The 26915-nt window shown below is 43.6% G+C and overlaps 1 protein-coding gene across 2 annotated transcripts in view; it reads left to right on the forward strand.

The window, feature by feature from the left end:
- LOC306931387 (leucine-rich PPR motif-containing protein, mitochondrial-like) overlaps positions 1 to 26915 on the forward strand; it is an 85756-nt gene that overhangs the window by 40902 nt on the left and 17939 nt on the right. For both annotated transcript variants that reach the window (XM_079512766.1, XM_079512765.1), the window contains 10 exons: positions 5292 to 5416; positions 7620 to 7726; positions 14923 to 14991; positions 16494 to 16584; positions 18732 to 18874; positions 19002 to 19070; positions 21507 to 21675; positions 22033 to 22159; positions 24432 to 24520; positions 24905 to 25115. In XM_079512766.1, the coding sequence (XP_079368892.1) occupies positions 5292 to 5416; positions 7620 to 7726; positions 14923 to 14991; positions 16494 to 16584; positions 18732 to 18874; positions 19002 to 19070; positions 21507 to 21675; positions 22033 to 22159; positions 24432 to 24520; positions 24905 to 25115 (1200 nt within the window). The remainder of the gene's footprint in view (positions 1 to 5291; positions 5417 to 7619; positions 7727 to 14922; positions 14992 to 16493; positions 16585 to 18731; positions 18875 to 19001; positions 19071 to 21506; positions 21676 to 22032; positions 22160 to 24431; positions 24521 to 24904; positions 25116 to 26915) is intronic.

A 26915-nucleotide genomic window follows, 5' to 3' on the forward strand; every position in this document is an offset into this window, starting at 1 on the left:
ACTGTATAACGCAATCAACGTGTTAATGTATTACATAATTAATGTATTACATAGTTAATAATAGTAATACATATATTGCATCAACCTGGCCTGCAACCTGCTATGCACAATTTGGCACATCATCAGTCATCACCAATTAGATTGAGCACGCCTGTTGATGGCTACTTTAAACCCGGCATCCCTATTTTGGGCATGTCAAAATAATCAAAATTAGATGGTAGGTACTCTTTTCTGATGACACAGTTGTACAACAAGGCATATAATGGGGCTAAATTATTATCGCTAAATTATTGTGGAAACTAATAAATAATACTAATAGCTGATATTAATATTTTTAAATTGTGTCTTCAAATAAGTTGGGCCAAGACCACTGTCCCAGAGCAAGGTTTAATCGCCTCACCTTTCCTATGTATGTTCTCTTTCACCACCCGTTCATTCAGTCCGTCCTCCAACACAGCTTGGCTGACGGACGGTTGGGTAGTGGGGAAGGAGGATCGGAAAGGCTGGATGGAAGAGAAGGAAGGGAAGAGGACAAAGGCGCGTGTCACTCCCGGTGGTGGCTGTCTCATCGCCATGTCAGCACTAATGACTTAATGAACACTCCTCTGGCAGATTAGCTCCTGACAGCCCGTCATGCTCGCTGCCTGACTCCCCGATTATTCTCCGAACCCTTCCGTTCAGCATAGTGCGGCTAACATCGCTATGCTAGCCTCGCAGCTAGCCAGTTCGCCGCGCCGTTATCTCCGTTAGGAGTGATTAGCGACACCAGACACTAATGACTCTGACAAAGGGGAAAGCTGGCAGATGATGATGAGAGCGTTGTGGAGCAGATGTACAATACGTCTCAACAATACAAGTGTCCCAGACAGATGAGAATACTCCATTCACTCACACTTTCATCCCATTCTTGCAATGAGATTAATCAGGGCCCAAGACGAGAGGGAGGAGACTCGAACAAAAGAATCAGTTTGTTTGACCGCTTACAAAGGAGATCAAGTGAAAGGGTATGCAGAAGGATGGAGAGTTGAGAGAAGAGGGGAAAGTCAGGGGTCACAGAATGCAAGAGAAGAGGGAATTATGGGAGAGGGGTTATCTTGATTTATACTTAACGAAATAGCAGACCTGCAAAAGAAATGGCAGCTCAACGATCTAACACATCGTGGTGCGACGCATTGTGAGCTTCTAGATTTGCTATTTTTGGTGTACGACATGAAGCAGGCAAGAGGAGTAAGTGGGCGAGAACACTGGTAGTTGCACGGATAAATGAGTGAGGAGTTGAGTGAGAGATCCAGCACAAATCCAGTTGTGCACTTGTTGTGTAAACATCCTCAGCAGGGGGCTTTGTACGCATCTACATAGATGTGTGTTCATGTACACACGTTGATTTGACGCTGCCATTCTTTCAACCTGAAACAGCAGGCTAGTGGTGTCATGATCACACAGGCACTTGCGTTTAGACACAGTCTCCCACCCGGCGCGCGAGGACAGTGGCTTGATAACAGGTCTGCCAACGTATTTGGAACAAAAGATTGGGAGAGAGGCGAAATGAGCTTCCTTGTCTAATCCTTCACGTTTTTTTTTAATTCTCTTTCATCGTCTTTTTTCATGCCATGCAAAGGCGCTCGTTATAGCTTTCTTTTTTCAGGGCTTAATTGGCTGGAAAGTGGCTGACATGCAAAGTTGGGGACATTAACAGGCACGCATGCTGCAGTAAATGGCAACGCAAAGTGACAGTTAAATTGTACCTAGGGGAAATTATCCATCCTTCAACATCGTCGTCTTGCTTTTTTGGGGTTGTGTGTGTGTGTGTGTGTGTGTGTGTGTGTGTGTGTGTGTGTGTGTGTGTGTGTGTGTGTGTGTGTGTGTGTGTGTGTGTGTGTGTGTGTGTGTGTGTGTGTGTGTGTGTGTGTGTGTGTGTGTGTGTGTGTGTGTGTGTGTGTGTGTGTGTGTGTGTGTGTGTGTGTGTGTGAAGGGGGGGGGGGATAATTGCACCGCTAGAACCTTCTTTTTTGCCAGAAGTGACGGGAGTTCTTAAAAAGACGCCTCATTAGAAAGGAGGGATTGCAAGGAGGTGTAGAAGAAGTGCACGGACAGAGGAGGAGAGATGGACGGAACATAAGCACTCGTCTAGCACTGCCAGGCGTGTGTGTGTGCGTGTGCGCGCGCGCGTGTTTCACATAACAGTTGAGGCCTTTGTGCAATTTAGCCAAAATAAAATTCTGAAATCACATGCTCATCTCGTCCACATTACATTTTTTGGAACCAAATGCATAGCCATTTCTCTCTGATTCTCTCTTCCTCTATTGTTTCTCTCTCTCTAATTCTCTCTTCCTCTATCGTTTCTCTCTTCCTCTATCGTTTCTCTCTCTCTAATTCTCTCTTCCTCTATCGTTTCTCTCTCTCTAATTCTCTCTTCCTCTATCGTTTCTCTCTCTCTAATTCTCTCTTCCTCTATCGTTTCTCTCTCTCTAATTCTCTCTTCCTCTATCGTTTCTCTCTCTCTAATTCTCTCTTCCTCTATCGTTTCTCTCTCTAATTCTCTCTTCCTCTATCGTTTCTCTCTCTCTAATTCTCTCTTCCTCTATCGTTTCTCTCTCTCTAATTCTCTCTTCCTCTATCGTTTCTCTCTCTCTAATTCTCTCTTCCTCTATCGTTTCTCTTCTCTAATTCTCTCTTCCTCTATCGTTTCTCTCTCTCTAATTCTCTCTTCCTCTATCGTTTCTCTCTCTCTAATTCTCTCTTCCTCTATCGTTTCTCTCTCTCTAATTCTCTCTTCCTCTATCGTTTCTCTCTCTCTAATTCTCTCTTCCTCTATCGTTTCTCTCTCTCTCTAATTCTCTCTTCCTCTATCGTTTCTCTCTCTCTAATTCTCTCTTCCTCTATCGTTTCTCTCTCTCTAATTCTCTCTTCCTCTATCGTTTCTCTCTCTAATTCTCTCTTCCTCTATCGTTTCTCTCTCTCTAATTCTCTCTTCCTCTATCGTTTCTCTCTCTAATTCTCTCTTCCTCTATCGTTTCTCTCTCTATCGTTTCTCTCTCTAATTCTCTCTTCCTCTATCGTTTCTCTCTCTCTAATTCTCTCTTCCTCTATCGTTTCTCTCTCTAATTCTCTCTTCCTCTATCGTTTCTCTCTCTCTAATTCTCTCTTCCTCTATCGTTTCTCTCTCTCTAATTCTCTCTTCCTCTATCGTTTCTCTCTCTCTAATTCTCTCTTCCTCTATCGTTTCTCTCTCTCTAATTCTCTCTTCCTCTATCGTTTCTCTCTCTAATTCTCTCTTCCTCTATCGTTTCTCTCTCTCTAATTCTCTCTTCCTCTATCGTTTCTCTCTCTCTAATTCTCTCTTCCTCTATCGTTTCTCTCTCTCTAATTCTCTCTTCCTCTATCGTTTCTCTCTCTCTAATTCTCTCTTCCTCTATCGTTTCTCTCTCTCTAATTCTCTCTTCCTCTATCGTTTCTCTCTCTCTAATTCTCTCTTCCTCTATCGTTTCTCTCTCTCTAATTCTCTCTTCCTCTATCGTTTCTCTCTCTCTAATTCTCTCTTCCTCTATCGTTTCTCTCTCTCTCTAATTCTCTCTTCCTCTATCGTTTCTCTCTCTCTAATTCTCTCTTCCTCTATCGTTTCTCTCTCTCTAATTCTCTCTTCCTCTATCGTTTCTCTCTCTAATTCTCTCTTCCTCTATCGTTTCTCTCTCTCTAATTCTCTCTTCCTCTATCGTTTCTCTCTCTAATTCTCTCTTCCTCTATCGTTTCTCTCTCTATCGTTTCTCTCTCTAATTCTCTCTTCCTCTATCGTTTCTCTCTCTCTAATTCTCTCTTCCTCTATCGTTTCTCTCTCTAATTCTCTCTTCCTCTATCGTTTCTCTCTCTCTAATTCTCTCTTCCTCTATCGTTTCTCCCTCTAATTCTCTATTCCTCTATCGTTTCTCTCTCTAATTCTCTCTTCCTCTATCGTTTCTCTCTCTCTCTCTGATCTCTTGTCATTCAATCAGAGTGTTGTGCAGTTGAACAGCCTCTCCACTGCCGCCGCTGAATAATGTTGTCCCTCTTCATTTCAATTAGCGGGAGGCCCTTTACCTTCCACCCCCAATCACTTAATCCGTCCATCTCTCTTTCCCTCCTCCCTCCCTCGGTACTTCTCCCCTCCTCCTGCGTTCCGGCCAAGCCAAGGTCACCCTCCCACTCCCCTTGGAAGTGTTGGTGTTTATGGGACAAGGGCAGCAGGCGTATTGCTCTCGTCCAGCAGTCTTATTTGATGAGGAGAGAAAACACTTACGATATTATATCTGAGTGACTCTCATTCTATTTCGCTCTCTCTCCATCTCTTTGTTGGTCTGCTTCCCTACTACCAGTGCCCAGTCTGCTTTCACCTCTGTGTGATTGACATGGTAATTACCCAATCAGCAGATTGATAGAGCGGGGATTCAAGTGGTCTCTCTCCATCCCAACTTTTTTCTCTCTCTCCCACCCCTAATGTTTTTCTCTCACACACACTCCATGTCTTTATTGCTCTCATCGACTCATCCTCCACCGCCCGCTCGTTGTTTGTTCATCCACGGGGCATGGAGAGGTAGGGAGAGAGAATGAGAGAAAGGAATGGATGACATGAGATGGGAATGGAGGTGGGGCTCTAATTTTGTTGCCATATTCCTGCTTAGTATAGCTTAGTGGGGGGGCTGAGGTCATTGCAGGGAATTGGGGGGGACATCACGTCACACACGGAAAAGAGGGCGAAGAGTTAAAAGGCCAAAGAGACTAGAGCAAGGGGATATGATGAGCAGAGGCAAAACATGAGGAGAGGATTGCAGAGGAGAGCAAAGGGGACCAAGCTTTTGAAACGGGAAAATAATGAAGTAGAGGAGGATAGAGGAAGAGTGGAGGTCAAGAGGGAGAGACGACAGAGGGTAGAGATCAGACGAGACATTTTGTCTATTATCTTTCTCCAACTATAAAAGCCATCCTATTAGTGTGTGTGTGTGTGTGTGTGTGTGTGTGTGTGTGTGTGTGTGTGTGTGTGTGTGTGTGTGTGTGTGTGTGTGTGTGTGTGAGTGTGAGTGTGAGTGATATTGAGGTTAGAGGTCTGATCTGCCACAGTAGTGCTGTCGTGATGTGAAGAACCAGTATTGTTGTGAGGTCAGAGTGCTTAGATAGGAAATCTCAAGGTCAACCATCTGTGACGTGCCGTCTATTCACTGCCCTCGCTATCCCCATACAGTGATCATTAATTGGACATATCTGACACCCAACTCACTCCCCCTCTCTCTTTTTGTGTGTGTGTGTGTGTGTGTGTGCAGCAACGACACACCGGGCGCTCTAGAAGCAGCCATGGACTGCCAGAAGCGCTTCAAGCAGATGCCTCGTATCCATGACATCGTCGTGGCCTTGGTGGAAAAAGGAGACACTGATCTGCTGCAGAAAGGTTTGTTTGTCTCAAATCTACTCAGCCGGTTTTGTAATACCGGTACATTTTACCCACCTCAGCTTTCTTGTCTCCTCTACACTCGTCTCGTTCTCAAATTTCCTACTATTACAATAAAGAAGCGCGCCTCATTAGCGGCCCCTAGAGGCCATGCGCAAACGTCTATTAGGTTACAATTGTACACTTTACAGTGACAAATGCATAAATCAACACTGAAAATGTTTGCTGTGAAGAGCGCATAAGAGAGGCAGGGAGTGTGAGAGGTTAGAGGCCAGGAGGTCTCGCGCTGAAGCACGACAGACGATCGCTGTTTTGAGCGGCTCCTATCACGACGGTGGGCCCCAGCGGTGGAAAGGGTTAAGTTTGACGTGCCTCAGAGGGCGAGTGGATCTAGAGTGTGTGGGAGGTCGAGCACCTCTCCATCCCCTCCTCTCCTCCTCCCCTGCCTTCCTCCATGTCTCTCATCTTCCTCTCACTGTCCCCCTCTGCTCTCTGCCGCAGTGTCAGCCACGTAAAACAGGACATTAGTATTTATGAAGCAGTCCAAGCTGGTAAACTATTGGCTCATGCACTGAAATGAATTATTCTATTTAATTAAGCCCTCTTATGCAATGAGAGAGTGGTGGTGCCGTGCACCATAAGTTTTGAATAGTACTCGAGCATCTGTTGTTGATGTGCACGCCATTCACCCACGCTTCACATGCTCGTCCATACACCATGCCTGTGGGTTTCCTTGTAAAATGCAGACTATAAACTACCATTACATTTCTCAGTTTTAGTCCTACCCACACAGTAAAATCCTCATTGTTATTTTATCCATTTGTAACTCGGAGAATGTACAAATGTAACCAAATAAACATTTCCTTTTGGTTCCATTTTAAATGTGTATCTGATGATTACGTACGATCAATCCATTGTCACCTACTGCATGGGTTCTCAGATGTTTTTGGCCCAGGTACCCCTTGGAGGGGAGAAGCTTTTCAATCATTCAGACCCATTTCATAGTCATAAATGGAAACCACTACTATTATGAATGATGTGCCAATATAGTAATTTTATTCAAATTGCTTGTGTGCAAAACCTGACAGCATGCATTTCAATTAGATACACATAATTGTAATGATACAGCATTTAAAAAAAGAGAAAATAATCTGGATTATTTTACGGACCCCCTGGCTATGCGTCCCCACATTGAGAACCGTGGGCTTACTGGACACTTTAACGGAACATGTTGAGGGAAGTAGAGATCTGTTACCGGTAACCTTTTTTTTTAACCTGTAGATATGTAGCCTTGCCGAGCCAAGTGGCCCATAGGTCAAGACTCTCTTTAGCGTGAGACAGCCTTCATGTACAAGTACACCCGCTGGACCAGCTCAGTGGCCTTGTGGTTGGCTCACCTAAATGTAACACACATCAATTGTATTACCTGCAGCTACATCAGTATGTGACCTACAGTATTAGAAGGTCATGTTTTATTTGTCTTATAATGGCATGGAATGGGCTTGCACACCTGCAAAGACATACGCCTCAATGGTGGGACACACTGGGACAGTCACTATTCTGCTCCGCACGCACACAGAGACAGACAGACAGACAGACAGACAGACAGACAAAAGCTGGTCTTAATGATGTGATGGAGGTTACCTGCCAGCCATTGCTAACCATATATGAAGCCTTCAGGGCTAAAAACACAAGCTTGGAATAACAATAAGAAGAGTGAAGGCGATTCTATTTGTATTGGATGTTTGCTTTGACCTTGTGTGTGCACGACTGCACGCATGCGCGCGCATGTGTCTCACAGCTTCTCACCTGTTTTGAGGCTGTTTGACTGAGATAGCATTGTACAGTCAAACTGCTGAGCAGAGTGCTTTAGCAAGTTTCCTGGAGGGCTTAGACTTGTGTGTGTGTGTGTGTGTGTGTGTGTGTGTGTGTGTGTGTGTGTGTGTGTGTGTGTGTGCGCGTGTGTGCGTGCGTGCGTGCGCGCACACAAATGTGTGGGCGCGCGCACACATTTTTGTGTGTGGGGCTAAGCAGCGCTAAGCCTGCTTTGAGGTCTCGCAAATTTTGCAGACTATGACAATCAATGGGAAAATAATAGAATGTGGTGTGTGTGTGTGTCTGTCTACTCATCCATGTATTATTAGCTGTTTATTCTTAAGACCTCTCTCTCTCTCTCTCTCTCTCCCTCCCTCTCTCCGAGTAGCCATGGACTTTGTGACTCAGGAGCGAGGAGAGATGACCATGCTGTATGACCTCTTCTTTGCCTTCATGCATACAGCCCGCTACCGCGAGGCCCGCAAGATCATAGAGGTAGGCACGCACACACACACACACACACACACACAGACACACAGACACACAGACACACACACACACACAGACACAGACACACACACACACACACACACACACACACACACACACACACACACACACACACACACACAGAGGGTCGGGACCCATTTGTGGGTTCACAGATCCATTTTTATGGGTCACAACAAGTAAAAATCCATTTCTACATTTCTAAAAATATCTATATTAAAAATATATTTTTTAAACAAAGCAACAAATCTAAGAAGCCATGGATGGAAGGATGGTGGATAAACGGGTGGCGGGACGAGTTTAGGGGAAACAAGGCCATTTTTATTGTCGGAAAAACATTGATCAAAAATCCCACCCCCTCTTTCTTTCACTCTTTCTCTATCTTTCTCTCATGTCCTAGGGTACTATCAAAGGAGGATTTAAACCTCTTGAGGATTGAGCAAACCCTCTTAAATATTGACATGTTGCTATCAGAGTGTTCATCCTACTCATGCTAGATAGTATGGCCGTTATCCCACTTATAGCAGAGAGACTAGGCTGTGTGCCAGCTCTATGCTATGTGAGATTAGAGCCGTCAATAGCCCTGTGGACAGATTGAAAATATGTACCCAGTGTCCTTGGTGTCAATAGAATATGTACTAGAGACTGGACAGACCAACGCTTAGCCATGTCCCACACTTTTATGTACTAGAGACTGGACAGACCAACGCTTAGCCATGTCCCACACCTTTATGTACTAGAGACTGGACAGACCAACGCTTAGCCATGTCCCACACCTTTATGTACTAGAGACTGGACAGACCAACGCTTAGCCATGTCCCACACCTTTATGTACTAGAGACTGGACAGACCAACGCTTAGCCATGTCCCACACCTTTATGTACTAGAGACTGGACAGACCAACGCTTAGCCATGTCCCACACCTTTTTGTGTACACTGGGAGTGTGGTGGACCTTAGTTTAAAGGAAAATTAAAGTGAATATAAGTGAGGGGGAAAAGCATGTTCCTGTCCCCGCAACAGATTTTAATGGCAACTAAATTTGACCATGGAAGGATTAACAACAAAAGTTATAGTACACTAAAATGGCAATATCAAAGATTGATTGTTCGATCAAACTTTGTATCATCATATTTTCCTTGCATTCAGGCCACATTTTACCTGAACTTCTGAACCAACAAATGCTTCCTGAACTGTAGGAACGAGGTGCTTCTATACACTACTAATAGAAAAAGTTCATTCAATAAAATATTACAAACTCACACATGCAACCTCTATGAAAAGTAATTACAGTTCAACTGTAAATTGCTTTGAATTTAAATGTAATGTATTTTTTTGGTACAACGTTTGCTAACTAGTAAGGGCTGTGTGTAACATTACATATAATATTAATAACAGTATTGTTATTATTCAATTAAATCGGTTATCGTATCAGGAAATATACAAATGAGCATATATTGGTATCGGGATTCGGGACTGGAAAAAGTTTCTTGTGCATCTGTACCAGAAAAACTGCTAAAGTCCACCTGGCCGCAGTGGAGGACTGAACAAGGAGAACGACGGACCATGTCATGGCGAGGTTCCTTTAAAAAAAAAAGCTCACAATGCGGAGATCTGCTATCTTCACTATTCATCGTAGGACAAAGTATAGGGATTAAGTGGTTAACCCACAAAGACAGAGGTAAACTTGACCCAGGTTAGTGAGCAATTGTGGTCATTAACTACACTTGCACAGAGGCTAGAGGAGTAGCGTCAGGGCAGTGTAACCACATTTGATACATCTACCCGTCTCACTCGCACCTTTTCCCTGCGACGGCGTCAAGTGCGCCCACAGAGTGGTGTCTCACTTTAGGCTATGTTTGGTATAATTGGCAGTGGATTAATCACAGGTAATTAAATGTAATAATTGAGAGAGGTGGCCAATTTCGCACTAAATGCCCATAGTTAGATAGATAGTGGTCTGTGTGTGTGTGTGTGTGTGTGTGTGTGTGTGTGTGTGTGTGTGTGTGTGTGTGTGTGTGTGTGTGTGTGTGTGTGTGCGCTACGTACTGTATGTGTGGGTGTAATGGTCAAGGTGAGGTAGTATTGCCAAAGAGTGGTATGCCATTACGTATTTTATGTGTTATGGAGAGAGGGTGTGTGTGTGTGTGTATCCACTTAGCAGGAAGGTGATTAGATGAATTAGAACATTAGAAATTGAGATGGAGAGGCAATCGCCTCTAATCTAAGCGTATAGGTGAGAAGAAGAGGTTAAGGTCTGTCCCTTTGTAATATGCCTAAGTCTATTTGACCACTTAGTGGTGCACAGTATGTGAGATAGGGCTAGGAAACTTCACTGTCACAATTATTTCAAACTTTTGCCTCGATTAAGATTCATGAATGATGATAGGAAATATTACTGACATTTGCAGATCTACAAGCTCACAACACTTCGTGATGCGATGCTTTGTGAGCTTGTAGATCAGCAATTTTGTTGTACTCCACAATTGTACAATAAAGTGTAATGCAGGGTTAAATGCTTAATCAAATTTATCAATTTTGTCGATTTTATAAAAAGTCAATTATAATATATTTTTTCTTATAGGTTGAAATTAAACAAAATCCCCCCCAATCTCAATTATTTGATTAACATACGTGAGCAAGATTAAGTTGGTAGTTACTGGTACTAAATATCAGTTTCGATATATCGGTATTTTGTAACGTGAAAGATTCTGTAGAGAAAGAGAACTGCGTGCATATACCATATTAACAGATGTGAATACATTAAGCATGTACTCTCATGCATGTAGTACTCGATACTATGAATAGCGTGCCATGTACTGTATATGTAATGTATTTTCTTTATAATCTGACCTAGTTGTCCATCTCACCATTTCTGTTCTAGAAGTGTTTGTGTGTCTGTTTGGTGGTTTATCTGTAAAGGCTGTGTTTTTATGCATGTGCACCCATGTGCAGGACACGTGCACATGTGTGCGTGTTCCTTAGTCCCATGGATTTTCTTTTCTGCTCTGATAGGGAAGATTTGCCTCGAGGGGCTTATAGGCCTGTGTATGTTGGATGCAACCACACTGCAAAGCCCTGAGTGTCTGAAGGGTCCATTTTCACACTCTTGGGAGTTAAACGAACACTCTGGATTTTTGCCGTGTATAGACTTTCCAGGGCCTCTTTGAGCCTGGCAGATTTTTTTGCCAAGTAGGGGAATCAGAGGGAAAAAGACGGAGCCCAAACACCAGGCCTTATTCCCTAAGCAGATTAGACAGACCCAGAGAGAGCAACACATTTTAATTTTGTGCCTTTGGCTGGTGGGGTAAGAACATAATGCCATGGGCGGGGGTGGGTGGAAAGATGGAGGGACCCCGACGGGATAAGGTAGCTGTGTGAGAGGCAGTGACAGTGAAAGACGGGCAGAGAGAGAGCAGGAGAAGGTTTTCGGGATGAACGACAGGCAGAGAGGCGTGAGAGGAGAGGATGTCGACAGGAATGGAGGAAATGAATGATGATGTTGCCAGTCTGCCTCATGGTGTGACATGAGCACATCAAAAGAGGCTGTCGGGGATTGAGCACCCATGATCCCACAGTCCAGATTAACTTCCTTGGAGATCTCTCTCTCTCATTCTGTCTCTGAGCCAGATTACTGCAGAGATAGAGATTCTCATTTCTAATCTTATTCAGATTGTACCAAAACAGGGGACACCCTGGTTGCAGATTAAATCCTGATCTCTGCTATTCTCTGACAATAATCACTTTGCTCTTACTCTACTTTAATCTTACAGGGGATTCACTCTGAGACGGACTGAGTCCGTTTTGATTTGAACCGTTCCCGAATACGGTTGCCTGGTCCCCGCTGGCCATGATTCACATTGGGCTTTGATTCTAGCGCACCCGAGTATACTTGCATAACACACTTTGAGCCTCCAGGTGGCGGTGTGCTTGATGGCACTGACCATCAACTATGCGACATTGTCTCCAATAAATCCAGACACACTGCGTTCCATTGCCTCTTTGCCGTTACTTCACTGTCAGCCTGCCTGCTATTCACTGTGTCAGTCAGTGCTGTGCTCCAGTGTCGTGTTTGATTAGTTTGCTATGGATTCTACTTTAGCATTATTATTTTTAGTTTTACTTTGGAGACTATGCCAAAGCCCAACATATAGTCCGCGGAATAAGATCAGCACTTGGCTTGTCGACTAGAGATTATGTCATGTTCTAAAAAAAGTTACGCATGCATTCACATTGGAATGATCCGTATCCGAATACACTTCAACGGTCCAGAGACCCGCCCCCCCATGCGGTCTCGGGGACGGTTGGGCGATCCGCTCCCGGGAACGGTACGCATCGTTCACACTACCACAACATCTGCTAAGTGGTCCCGAGTGCGCACCCGGGAACTATACATTTTGACACATTGATAAATGTTTGAGAATTGATTCGGTATCATGAAAAATTTAATTGCAAGTGTAAATAAAGTGTAAAGATTCCTTCTGGCACGCTTGCATATACTGTCATTGATCACATTGCTCCAGTGGAGTTGCTAGAGCGCATGGATTTAACTGATATTTAATTTTGACAGACAGTTTATTATTTGATTTCTAGGTGAGAAACCAGATGTCCACTATGTGATGGATTTTTCAATGAAAATGACACAATGAGTGTTTTGCATACCTCCATAGCTATGATTTGATCGGTTCTGTGCTGGCAATTAAAATCCCCTCCCAGAAAAAGGTCATGGGTACAACAACATTGTATTGTCTTGTGTTAAAATGGCATAATTACAAGGATAATTACAATTGCCTTTTATCCCAACCATGGGATAAAAGGGCTAATGGGAACATAAGCCTTATATTGTTCCATACTAAATCAGCCCAGTCTAAACAAAGGACCTTAGTGTCAAAAAAAACAACCATTAAGCTGCCCTAATCATAGCGTGTCTATTTTGCGTGTCAAGTATTCACATGCCCTTTTTCATGCATATGCCCATAAGCACATGCTTAGGCTATCTATACAAATTTGAATATACGTCCATTCTGTCCACCAAACCGAACTGAAAGTTAAAGCTTAAGTTATTGACACATCAGTGTCTTCCTGGAGTAATACCAATGCCATGCTACAGTAGATAATACTGATGCACTCTGACAGTACAATGTACTGTAAGACTGCATCAGTATTATGTGTTATCTACTGTTAGTACATAATACATAATACCAATGCATTTCTAATTTTCTATGTAATATATTACACATATTAATTGCTACATAATGCATAATAATTGTGACCGGAGGTCGCAGTTAACTATGAAACCTTGCATTTTTGACACAAACCCACAATCCCTGTCACTCTGTCACCTAACTCAAATCCCCGTCACTCACCCCAGGCAAACCCCCAGGTGCCCAGGTCATCGTGACATCAGCCCCCATATATGGTGCCCAGGTCATCGTGACATCAGCCCCCATATATGGTGCCCAGGTCATTGTGATTTATTGGTCAAAGTTCATCCCATGCCAAAGTGACCGCACGCAGTCTGACGTCACCCAGGCGGATGCGTGCACCCGCCGATCGTCGCCGTCGTCTGTCCAGAACTAGAGTTCAAAGTAACTAGTGTTCTCAACAGGCCCGAAAATTAAGGCCCCGCCCTACCTGGGCCCTCATCAAACCCTGTACATTCAATACACTGCCCCCGCTGCCACCCTTAGATCTCCATATACTGTATGGAGTTGACCTGTTCTGACATTCCATATCTTGATCTGACCTCATCACACCCTGTACACAAGATACGCTCCATATATGGCCAGTGCATGACCATGACCTCGCCCTCAGGCGTCTTACTGGTTTCTAAAGCTACAATGACAATGGCAGAATTCATAATGTATGATAATGTCAGAATAATTCATGATTCTGCTAGTACCTACCCCAAGTGTCTTTGTTGATTAATGTTGGCCCATGACATGTCGAGATGCATGATCAAACAAATAATAGTCTAGTTATTTCATAGCATAATCCGCTAGATGGATCTGTATGGATTGATATTTAAAATTTTGGATAATGCATTTTGCTTAAAGGTTTTAATCTGATGTCATGTAATTATGATCACGAAGCAATTTCTTATGGACCTGTTACTGAGCTGCCATAGTTAGTGTTACGACCTCATATGGAGTCTAGAAGATAAGGAGTAACATATAGACAGGTAACCAACAAAAAGTTGTACATTTCTTATTACTGACAAGTTGAGGTTACAGAAACTATATGTAAATATAAATAGGAAAAATCTATAACTTCATTGTGGCCAAGGACAAAACAACAAACAAAACTACTCCACCCTGCCTGAAAAAGAATCAAACTAAACTACAGCAAGCAGAACAAAAATGACTAACTAAACATAAACATGTTCAAAAAAGTTCTAAAAGAAAATGGCAGCGCACCCCTACCAAGCTTCCCCATTGAATTGATACACAAGAAATGGTTTGAAATAATAGTTAAGTTTAACTATGAGCAGGTGCGGCCTTAAGGGTCAGGAGGCCCTGTTCATGACATCATAATTTAATATTTAATAATAATAATAATAATTATTTTGTAATTATTTTGTCAGTGTGTATTATCAGACTTCAAAGCATGAACAGCATACAGCAAGTAGAAAAATACACAAAAGCAGCTTGATTAAACAATTATTTTACTTTGTCTTGAAATTACTGTAAGGTATAACTGGGAGGTATAATTGTATCGGGAGGCTCGAGGCCCGTTTTCAATTGAATTTATTGAAACGTATATAAGGCCGCCACTGACTATGAGCAGAATATCTGTCTACTTTAAACACTACTTTAAACACAGACAGTTTTAACACTAGCTACAAGCAAACAGGGTTCAGCACAGGTGACGGATGGCAAATGGGCTTTTATACTGGGCTGATCAAGGAATGAGGGCCAGGTGTCTCCAGACCACTGAAACACTCAGATGGTTAATACACACTATATGGGGCCACATGGGGCCGTAACAGTTAGGTTTTGTACAGATGTTGCGTAATGCCAGTTTGTCCTGGTACGATTTCACCCAGCCAGTGTACAATGGCCACGTATAGTACAGTAGGATTAACACCCACACATGCATGGACATTTCACCACCAGATGCCATTCAGGACAGTAGTACAGTATTTAATTATGATTATACTGAGATGTTTTAATTTGTCTTTTCTTAGACTCCTGGGCTGAGGGCAAGGGCTGGACGCCTGCAGTGGTATGCAGAGAAATGCATTGTCAACCTCCAGGTAACGCCTATGCACACATCATGCATCATTTAAATTTAAGTTAAATTACCACTCTAGCTGTAAAGATGTAAAATGAAACCATAAGAAATAAACTCAACTGTAACTAGGGTTGGGATTCGGAACCGGGTCCATTTCAGACCCGGTTCCGACATTGCGGATCCGGAGCCGGTTCCATCGTTTTTTTATTAACGGTTCCCCAAACGGTTCTCATCAGTCGTCATTTAGCTCCGCTGTGTCTGTGTGTGCATGCAAGCAGAGCCTGGGGTGACGTCACCCCACCTACAGAGTGAGTGGGGTCGGGGAGGATACGCCCACTGCTCTGTGCATTCAGCGACCGCCGCGGAGCGAGTGGGACACTGGGACAGTATGTCGCACAGATCTCTCTCCAAAGTGTGGTTAACAGAGAGGGAAATGACTGAGGCTGAGCAGTGAGCACGCAAAGTGCAATAAATGCGATGCTATAGTTCCCTCTGCAAAGGTTGTTGCAACTTGTACCACGTCCACATTGAGGAAACATCTCAAAATCAATATGCCTACACGAGTCCACAACTCACGAGAATAATCTAGGCACATGGCGTTTGTGAGCCATGCGGAAAGCCGTGCCCGCTCTCTCCCCGCAGCTCCACACAGCCGGCGGGGGACGATCTGATGCAAGGCTGGTTTACTTTCCCCAGGCTAGTAACGTAATAGAAAATAAAAACTACTAACGTCTACAGAGCTTTTCATTAGGCGTATTGTACAACTGTTGTTAATCGTGTTAATTTAGAACGCCAATGACTCGACGTCTTTCTGTCTGATATTTTATGAATCACGTTAACTATAGAGCCAAATCAATTTGTCTGCACTTATTTTTTACAACTTATAAGCAACTCAACTGCTTTTGATATGGCTCTAAATTAATCGCGTGACTGTTGAGAGCCCAGCGTTTAGGTGCATATACCTCCATAGATTGATTGCTTTATAAACAGTTTGCAGAAAAAAGCACAGGAACATACAGTTCAATACAAGGTCTGCTAAGAGGATTTTATAATCCAAGAAAGCACTATGGCTTGTTTCCATTAGGGTAAGGGGTCCTTCATATTACATTAATCTGAACATTAGAGACAACATTTGTCACCACAACAATATCATTATTGCAATGTGTACTGTATATTTAATATACAGTAGGCTACAAATTGCAATATACAGTACAAATTGCAACAATTATGTGGTGGCTAGCTGCTGGTGGTGGTGGTGAAGTTTAAATAATAGTGCCACCTCATAATTGTAAAGTGCATTTTCAATAATTGAATTAATGAATTTGTGTTTATTATGTACTTGGTTAGGTTAGTTATAATATAAGCATAATCTATGTCAGAAAAAAGGGGGAAAAAATAATATTAGGATCCGTTAAGGGAACCGTTAGGAACCGGAACCGTTAAGAGGGATCCGGGAAGGATCCGGAACCGTTAAAATCCTAACGAATCCCAACCCTAACTGTAACCCATGTTTTTTGCGTCCAGATGGAGCCCTTAGAGAACATGGTGGAGTTGACAGCCAAGCTGTTTGAGTGTGACCGTGATGAGATGTACAGCTACATCCTCCGTCTATGCAGTAAGGACCAAGCTTCCCTTCTTCCCGTCTTTGTCTATTTGTCCATCAGTCTGTAAGGATGGGACGATAATCCTTATTATCGTTTATCGTGATAAAAAAAACTTCTCACAATAATCGTATCCCAGAGATTACATTTTCCTGTGAAATTGTCCTCCGTCATACACTAGGATAAACTAGCACAACAAACATTGAGCATGATATGGAAACGTCCCAGCTCTTTAGCTGTCTGGTCCAGAGAGTACGCTGGGGTCTTATATTTTTCTGCACACTATTAAACTGTGCTTGTCTGTAGCCTTGCGTTCCAATTGTACCATGTTGCAACTACGTATGAAAACTCTTTTAAATAACGGTTGATGCTCTAAAAGTCTACTTTTTACCATCACCACCTACAGCTGTGTTTCTTGAAATTCATTTACCATTCATTTATTCCATACACAGTTGAGCAAGTCCTTTTATATAAAGAGTTTTAAGCCTGGAACCAAGCCAAATAACTATGAGATGATTCATGACCGTAACATATTTTATTTGTGTGTGTGAACAACAATAACAAAAGCACACCTAAAGGCGACAGGTATGTAGGAGAAGACCAAACAAGACCACACAAAGGAAAAAACTCCCGCACACTGTCTTCAAATCCAGTTTAAAAAGGTTTTAATGGGAAATCACAATGCTTCGGTCTATCATCAAGCTATCTCTATGGTGTGGTGTGTGTGAACAACAAGACATTGGAAAATAGGAAGAAGAAAACGGGCATGGTAGTTGCGAATGTACCATTACTATGTAAACCAGCAGAACATGTCTGTCTGTGTGTGTCACGCTGTGACACCACCCGCCCGCCACCAGAGGGCGCAGCTGTATCACACAAAAAAACACTCACACACGCACGCACAGTAGAAAACTTTCTAAAAAACTTTCAAAAAAAGAACTTAAAAAAAAGAAAACGTACAAAAAAAGGACGTAATTTATTCTAATTGTTGTTATTGCAATTTAAGAGCTGTGTTCGCTTCCCGCGTTCGTGCGTCTTACTTGTTTCTGTACTTAATTATAAGAAACAATACATCCCATGTGACATCATAATTGTGTGTGCGTGCGTGCGCGTGCGTGTGCGCAGTATGTAAGTGAGAGTGAATGGAGTCAGCCAGTGCAGGAAACATGGTGTGATTGCAGTAGAGAGGGTTACCCCAATGATTGAAGTGTTAAAGCTGATTGTCAGCCCATTTTTACCTTCTCCCATACACGCACACACACACGCGCACACACACACTAGTTACCGTGTTTCCTAAATTACAGCGTAGCCAAGGGACTCACACAGTTGAGCAGATTAGAGTGCTGATTGCTGTCTCTCAGCAGGAAGCACATGTTGGAAATTACTGTGTGTGTGTGTGTGTGTGTGGTGCGCACTGGCCCACATATGCAATTGACGGAGACTGTTCAACCACAACTATATACACTGGTTGGTTGTACGGAGCTCAAAAGCCACTCATAAGGTAGCTTGGTTTGTAACTGATGCACTACACACACCTCAGTGTAACTGATGCACTACACACACCTCAGTGTAACTGATGCACTACACACACCTCAGTGTAACTGATGCACTACACACACCTCAGTGTAACTGATGCACTACACACACCTCAGTGTAACTGATGCACTACACACACCTCAGTGTAACTGATGCACTACACACACCTCAGTGTAACTGATGCACTACACACACCTCAGTGTAACTGATGCACTACACACACCTCAGTGTAACTGATGCACTACACACACCTCAGTGTAACTGATGCACTACACACACCTCAGTGTAACTGATGCACTACACACACCTCAGTGTAACTGATGCACTACACACACCTCAGTGTAACTGATGCACTACACACACCTCAGTGTAACTGATGCACTACACACACCTCAGTGTAACTGATGCACTACACACACCTCAGTGCACATCAGCTGCCATCCCACACATGAAGGGGTCTTGGTTATCCTTATACTGGTTATTATATTATGCAAAGATACAATATGTGCACGAGATGTGAAAAACATGAAGACCCTGTCACCTCACGGTGGTTTTGATTGGTTGAGTTTTGTAGTTACAAGTGATGCTCACTGATGCTCCTGTTTTTTTTCCCTGTCAATGTCAGAGGAGACAAACAACTTCCAAAAGGCAGAGGCGACATGGACTAAGATGCAGGAAGAGAATGTGATTCCCAGGGAGAGGACCCTGCTCCTACTGGCTGACATCCTGAAGAGCAACGGTCAGGAGGTGCCCTTCGAGGTGCCTGAGGTAAAGAGATCACACTTATGTGAAGTAGGGGCACTCTTATCATCATACATTATCACATTCTGGCCAATCACAATTGGAGTCTTCACTTTAACTGGTTTCGTCCATCCGACGTGCCCACACGTCCTAGGGAATCGAACCGAGGGGTGCATCCGACGTCCTCAGACGTCCTAGCGCATCCTCAATGATACGGGGCGAGGTAAGAATATTCTGATTTTTTTTCCTTTTTTGTATTTGTCAGTTCGCCTTTCGGCTACCGTATGCTACACTCCAGGCAATTGTTAGCTTACCATTGACTTAGAAGCTTAGAATGACTCGTCTCTCCTAATCCAGGGCGCTCTCCGTGGTGTTGAACGGATCGCTTCATTTCTGCTCCTCATCCGTCTCTCCCGCAAAATATGAACGCTTTTTGGATCATATATCGTATAAATTAAAACGATCGCAATGTAAGCTAGCTATGTAAAGTAAACTTTTTTTAGTGGATTGTTTCCGGGTCGTGGGTTTCCGAGTAAAAGCGGCCATGTGGTTCCGGCACCCCAGAGCTCCTATTTTGAAGGACTTCCGGCACTGATTGTGTTAATGTTATTCCGGCCAATCACAATTAGCATCTTCAATTTTCTGCCCCCACTTTTTATCCTCAATATATACTTTGCTCAGCCAATCAAATCGCTATGGGGTGATCAGCCAATCAAATCATCGCTAAAATTCACACGCACACTCAAGGGGCTAGCGCCCCTCAAAAATAAGGAAATAATTTTAAAACATGTACATAGCCTGGTAGAGAACAGTGGTCAGAGCGTATATCTATTTTGCGTCCGAGCATAGACATGGTAACGCCCCGCCTGCCTCTGATTGGCCTACCGACACTGCCCGTCTTGACTGTCCTCCGATATGCGAGGTTACTCCGCGGTGGGAAATAATACAAGAGAATGACAGCTTGGCACGCGTGACAGAATGCAGCCTTGTTAGCTAACTTAACGTAAGTTTTATTTTTGTAGAAGAGGCAAACTAATATTGTTTATGCCGTTTGCTTTGATTGAATAATTGATTGAAGACACGTGTGTGTTGTACTATGATTTGATTTGGGTGTGTTCTAAATAAAGTGTTAGTGTTGATTATCATGTATTTATATAATTATAGTAAACTACTATTATACTAAAAAAGATAAAGATCAAGGGAAAATAGACATTTTTACAGTGCAATAATGTTTCATGTTTACACATACAAATAAATTACACAATAATCAACCGTAAACACTTTATTTAGAACACACCCAAATCACATCATATTACGGCGTACATGTTCAATAAATTATTCCATCAAAGCAAACGGCATAAACAATATTAGTTTATGTCCACCTCAGTGGACAGTCAGGGCGGGCAGTGTCGGTAGGCCAATCGGAGGCAGGCGGGGCGTTACTATGCCTATGCTCGGACGCAAAATAGATATACGCGTGGTCAGAGGCTACCCTTTAGAGGTAAAAAAATAAAATAAAAAACAGTAATATCTCTACAGGACAGCCAATAACAAATTCAAAGATCTCATCCTATGATAACCACATTTCAGCCAGTTGGTGTGCTGATCTGACGCATCTGTTCTTTTACATGTGGGTGTAAACTCTGATGTGTAGTCACTAGTCAGTCAGATGCTGCTCAGAGGAATTAGGCAGGGATCTATAATGCCAGACTAATTTGTCCAGTAGTTAAATGCCAACCATATGGCTGCCTCTGGCATCCCTATTCTGGAGCAACCATTCCAAATTTCAAATCTAAAACCTCACAATGTGTGGTAATGCAATGCGTTGTGAGCTTTGAACACCTATTTTCAGCGTAGAGATTTGTTTTGAGGGCAATACTAGTAGTGGACCCAGTAGAGAGCCCTGGGGTACCCCCAGGTTAATATGTGGTTTAAGTGCTTATGCCTAATTTATACTCACAATTATTTGAAAAAAATCTATGTATTTATCCATCAATATTTCCACATCGATTCATTGATCAAAAAAGCACTTCTCTCAATGAATCGAAAAAGTATTCAATAGAATAATTGCTAAGAAAATTGTCTATAGTTGCAGCCCTAGTTGGTGTGTGTGCATGTCTGTGTGTGTGTGGGCGCGTGTGTATGTGTGTGTGTGCGTGTGGGCGCGGGCGCAGGCGTGTGAGTGTTCTCATAGCCTGAAGCATGATGGGAAAGGAAGTGAAGACTGTTGCCTGGGGCAATGAACTCGGTGACTCCTGGGGCCATGGTGTTGTCACCCCCATTACGACGAGCACGCACGCACGCACACGCACGCACACACACACACACACACACACACACACACACACACACACACACACACACACACACACACACACACACACACACACACACACACACACTCTCTCTCTCTCCTCTTCCCCTGGGGTGCCAGTCCTAATTTGCCCCCAGCCAGTACAGCTTAACCCCCCTCCCATTGTAGCTACATGGGAGCCATGCCCGCTCCAGCATTATTGTACTGTCACACACACACACACACACACACACACACACACACACACACACACACACACACACACACACACACACACACACACACAGAGAGAACCACCAATCAACACAGATACAACAATGTTGTACGTGCGTGTGTGTTCAACAGACGTGGTATGCAGACGTCTCCACCAAGGAGGAGGTCCAGGTGCTGACGGAAGCCCCCAGCAGTAGGATGGCTGTGGCTGACCCCGCCCCGGCTGACCCCACCCGCGACAGAGCAGGAACATACCACACAACACGCATGGTGACGCTGTGTAAGAAGAAAAAGGCCAAAGGTGAGTGACCATTAACCCACTAACCAGTGGTATACGGGGAAAAAAAGAAATGGGGTGCGATAGGCCTAATGAAAAAGGCTGGCAAGGGGTTAAAACAAAAATCACACTTGTGTGAAGTGAAGGGCGTTCTTATCTTCATACATCATCATTCATCACATTCTGTGCTCAAACAGACAGATAGACAGGCAGACACACATACACACAAACTGTGCATAGGAGGGGCTAGCGCCCCTCAGAAACTTGAATTGTCACTAGCTGTTGGTCCTAATTTAATTTCACCATTATTGCTTTTTTCGAGTGTCTTTCCTATTTTGTCATTAAAAATTTTGACTTTTAATTACTTTACTTTTTCTACAGATGCCTATGGGGTGCTGAAAGACGCTGACCAAAAAGGGGTGGCTGTGAATGCTTTCGCTTATGACATCCTGATCCGCTCGCTAATGGCTGCGGGAAGCCTGGAGGAGGCCATGCAGGTGAAAGACATGTGAGTGACTCGGCACCACCATGTGCTCTATACTCTTGTCTTAACCCCTGTTGGTATGATATGAGACATGTGAGTGACTCGGCACCACCATGTGCTCTGTGCTCTTAACCCTGTTGGTATGATACCAACATTCCACATTCCAAATCCTCAGTGTTACTCTCTTGAGAGTGAACAAATTTCACCAAATCGGTTGCATCTACTGTACATCACATCTAGAGTTCAAGCCACTACGCAGCCCTCGCATCTAGAGTTCAAGCCACTACGCAGCCCTCACATCTAGAGTTCAAGCCACTACGCAGCCCTCGCATCTAGAGTTCAAGCCACTACGCAGCCCTCGCATCTAGAGTTCAAGCCACTACGCAGCCCTCACATCTAGAGTTCAAGACGTTTGTTTTAATTCTTCATGCTAAATCAATTACAATGGTGCCAAACCCTGAATAAAATGATGTGCCCAACATTTGTCATATAAAATAAAGTAGATGTCAAACGATCTATTGAAAAATTCAAAATGTCTTCTTTTTTATTTTATTTTTTTCTATATATTTTGTAAGCTTATTTCAGGTTTCTGGAATGCTGCATCAAGAGCAAACACAAACGTGGGCAAAAAATGTACAGAACAATTTTAAATGTCTAGGCATCCTGTGCAATCTTTTCTTCAGTGACAGTGCTTCTAAACATAACAGCATAGAGTCATAGACTTTCGTATCTACTTTCCCCTGCTTTCCCCTCTGTTTTTTGTGATGGCTCACTTCAGGCTAAGACTAGGATTACACACTGATTGTGTGTTGACCCAAACGGCCCAGACCGTCTTCTGGATGTGAACAGCAGTCCTCACTAAGCCCCTACACACACACACACACACACACACACACACACACACACACACACACACACACACACACACACACAGATTAATTTTGGTTTTCCGAGAAGCTGATGACTTTGCGGCAAAATGTCAGTCTTCCTCTGATTAGTAATGTATCGTGTGTGTTACTGTGTTGTGTTACTACCGCGGGACATATCAGGGCTTTAGCCGATGGACAAATGGACAGACAGACAGACAGAGGAATTAGAGATCTGAGCTTAGTGAGAAACCCCTGATCTTTTTAAGTAATCCCCTTTCTCTATGTTTCTTTATGTCTCTTTCTTTTTCAATTATCTCCTTTGCCTCCACTTTCTACTCATCCTTGCCTCTTCTTTCCATCTCTCCCTTGGCAGTTTTTATTTCGTACAATTTACAAATCTTTCGTATTGTTTTTACCTCCATGTTCCACTGAACCTGCCCCCCAGGGTGGATGAGATGGGGGGAGGACCAACCTCATGTGTGAGTGAAGACGCATGAGGTTAATGAAGAATTAAACATTAATTGTGTTTATTTTCGGGTAATCTGTACAGAATTGATCAGCGGGTGATGCCAAGATTAAGAGATTTGCAAAGATCGATGATGATGAGAGAGCGTAGGGAGGGTGATTGAGTTGAGACCATTGATGGTACACTTCTAGGGCCAAAGTTCTACAGAGGGGCCAACAAGAAAAAGAATAGCCAAACCGGAAAAAAGGAAAAGAAAAATGGCAGTGAGTGTGGAGAAGTGAGACTTCCAACAGATCTTTCTCTGAAACTTAAAACTTAAACCCTCACTGCTAAAGTCTCCACTGCAAATCGTTGGCCAGAGAGAGACACTGCGGCGATAATAAGGATTGGCGACAGCCCTGATGCTCAATTGAGCGGACGGCTTAATCCGTGGTAGGGGCGGGACTGTATTAGAAAGAAAAGGGGGAAAAAATAGGATGGCGTGATTGAGGTTCTAGTGGAGAGGGAAGAGAATAATAGATGGAAGAAGTCATGAGGAGGATGCTCCTTAGGCTTCAGCACCGCAGCATTCACCGCGTCTGTCCCTGATAAAACACACACACACACACACACACACACACACACACACACACACACACACACACACACACACACACACACACACACAGGGCCAGAACAACACAACACACACTTCTACAACAAGTCAAGCGCTCAATGTCAGGGGCTCAACCAAATTTGCTCCTTTCGTCTGTCCTTTCGTCTGTTTGATCTTAGCATATGAGCTTAATCAACAATTTGTCTTTAACAAAGCTTGCAGCCGTAACAAGATTGTCCACCATGTGCAGTTTCAGTATATCCATTCACTTTACTTTTGCAAGCATAAGATCTTTGTGGTGTGTGGACTGTTAAGGGTGACCTTCTGTATCCAAACAACATGTCTTTCTCTCCCTCTCTCTCCCAGGGCTGTGTCTCGTGTCTCAGGTTTTCAGCTCAATGACAACGCCAACAACTTGCTCATTCTCACACACTGCAAGAAAGGCCAAACAAAAGGTAATAAACTCACTAACATTCTCAATCTCTCTCTCTCACACACACACACACACACACACACACACACACACACACACACACACACACACACACACACACACACACACACACACACACACACACACACACACACACACACACACACAGTTAATTGAACTAATCATGATTCAAATACAAATTGATGGTTAGACTAATTGATTTAGTCCATTTTGAAAAAACTTTAAACTACTAATTCATGAAAAACTGAGAACCTTCTTTGGACATCTTTGTAAAGAGATATTTACTCACAACCCATATAACAACTGGTCCGCGACCTACAAATGGGTCCCACAAAACCCAGTGTTTGGGAAACGGTGGTCTTCCTAACCTCTCCCTGTCCTCCAGAGGGCATGGCGACGCTCAAGTCCATGCTGCAGGCAGACCAGGTGCCCAGCCAGCTCGCCATCTCCCGACTGGTCCAGACCCTGGCCCAGGGTCCTGAAGCTGACGCAGCCGCCATCCAGGAGGTGGCCTCCCTGACCAAAGCCCTGGGCTCTACCCTCACAGTGTCCAGTATGCTGTTCCACAACAACACGGCCCTCGCACACATCAGGAGGTAAGACCTCTTTGTGTGTCTACGCCCCGGCAGTACGCAGTCGGGGGCGGACATAGCTGAGTAGTTAGTGAGCCCGCCTGGGGAGCCTTCTCTGACACTTTAAAAATCAAACCTTTAGCCCTCGGCAATTTTTTATCTTTTGAGTACCAGGCCACTACACTGGAGAGTCAATCCTCTGTGCCATTAATTAGTATTTATCGTCCTCCTAAATCAAGTAAAGCCCTGTTTTTAACCGAATTGTCAGAGCTTTTATCTATTTGTTCCACAAACTATGATAAAACAATGATTATAGGTGACTGCAATTTGCACGTGGACAATGCCTCAGACAGCGTGGCTATGGACTTCCTACAACTATTAAATTCTTTCGATTTTATTCAGCATGTTGTTGGGCCTACTCATAACCATGGCCATACCCTTGACCTGGTCATGAGCAGAAACCTGAATATTAGGATTGATAGGACCATTGAAAGGCCTGAGTTATCGGATCATTACTTGCTATGTTTTAATATGACTATTACGGCTTTAGAAAAAAACAACACAGAATATACTATAAAAAAACGTTTTTTTAACACATCCACCGCCACTGCTTTTTCCCGTCATCTCACACCTGCTCCCCCATCACTGGTCACTCCCTCAGTGAATGATATGGTCCAACAATTTAATTCCAAAGTAGAATCTGCCCTTAATATAGTGGCTCCGTTAAAAACCAAAAAGAAATGCAACTCCAGAATAACACCTTGGATAAATGAGCATACACGCTCACTTAAGACACACTGTCGCAGAACAGAGCGTGTCTGGAGAAAAAATTAAAACACGATCAATCTAGAGACTCTTAAGATCTCAACAGCTGCCTACAACAGAGCTTTGCGCTTGGCTAGGCAGGCATATTTCTCGGCCATAATTGTTAACCCTTAGAAGATGAAAGACGCCAATTGGCGTCTTCATCAGAATTCCGTAAATGATCAATGACGCCAATTGGCGTCTTCACAGTTTTTGATGAATCTAAACATATTAATATGCTCCGAAGCGCTGTTTAAATTCCTGAGCTTATATTCCAACTACATTACCCAGAAAACCCGTGTCACGTGACACACGTGTACGTGTTGCCATTGGAAGCTGGGCCCACCCCCTGTAAACAGTGGGGGCAGAGGGAGTCTTCATAGTTTTCATTGTTTTGCCTGTTTGCCGTCTCGCCCGAGCGATTTTCTAGCAGAAAAAGTTGAAAGCAGTACTATTTATTTGAGCGAGTTTTGTGGTAGTAGTATTGATCCATACGCGTCCCAGTCGCCTTCTCCAGGCGGAGTAGCCCTGGTCCAGTGCTTACAGCGAGACTCGCTGCTCCCTCCCTCCTTTTTTCATTGTCTCCCCATCGTCGTCCGATGAGCTATACCGGGAAACCATTGAAGAAGACGATCAACCCGGAATGTTTTGAGGTAATCTTATTGTAGAAAATGCCCTTCTATAGTGATCAGAAATCATAAGATGATCGCTACAAATAGATGCTTGGATAATTACTACTACTAGTCAGATCATGACGCCAGAATGACTCACCACGATGGCCCCCAGCCATTAGCCAGCACCGAAGGTGCTGGCTAATGGTGTTGGTCGGTGCATTGGTGCTGGCTAAGGGCTGGAGGGGGGGGTTGGTTGGTGCAGTACAAATGTATCGTAGCAGGCATGCACGCATGGCAGTACAAGTATTTTATATTGTAGCGTGCCTTATAGGCGATCTGATCTTTAGAGTAATGTTCGCTCCTTTTATTTACTGTCTACAAAGACGGAGAACAAACATGCATCGTT

The sequence above is a fragment of the Electrona antarctica genome, assembly GCF_951216825.1.
Source record: "Electrona antarctica genome assembly, chromosome: 10".
In the NCBI taxonomy this organism is placed as follows: domain Eukaryota; kingdom Metazoa; phylum Chordata; class Actinopteri; order Myctophiformes; family Myctophidae; genus Electrona; species Electrona antarctica.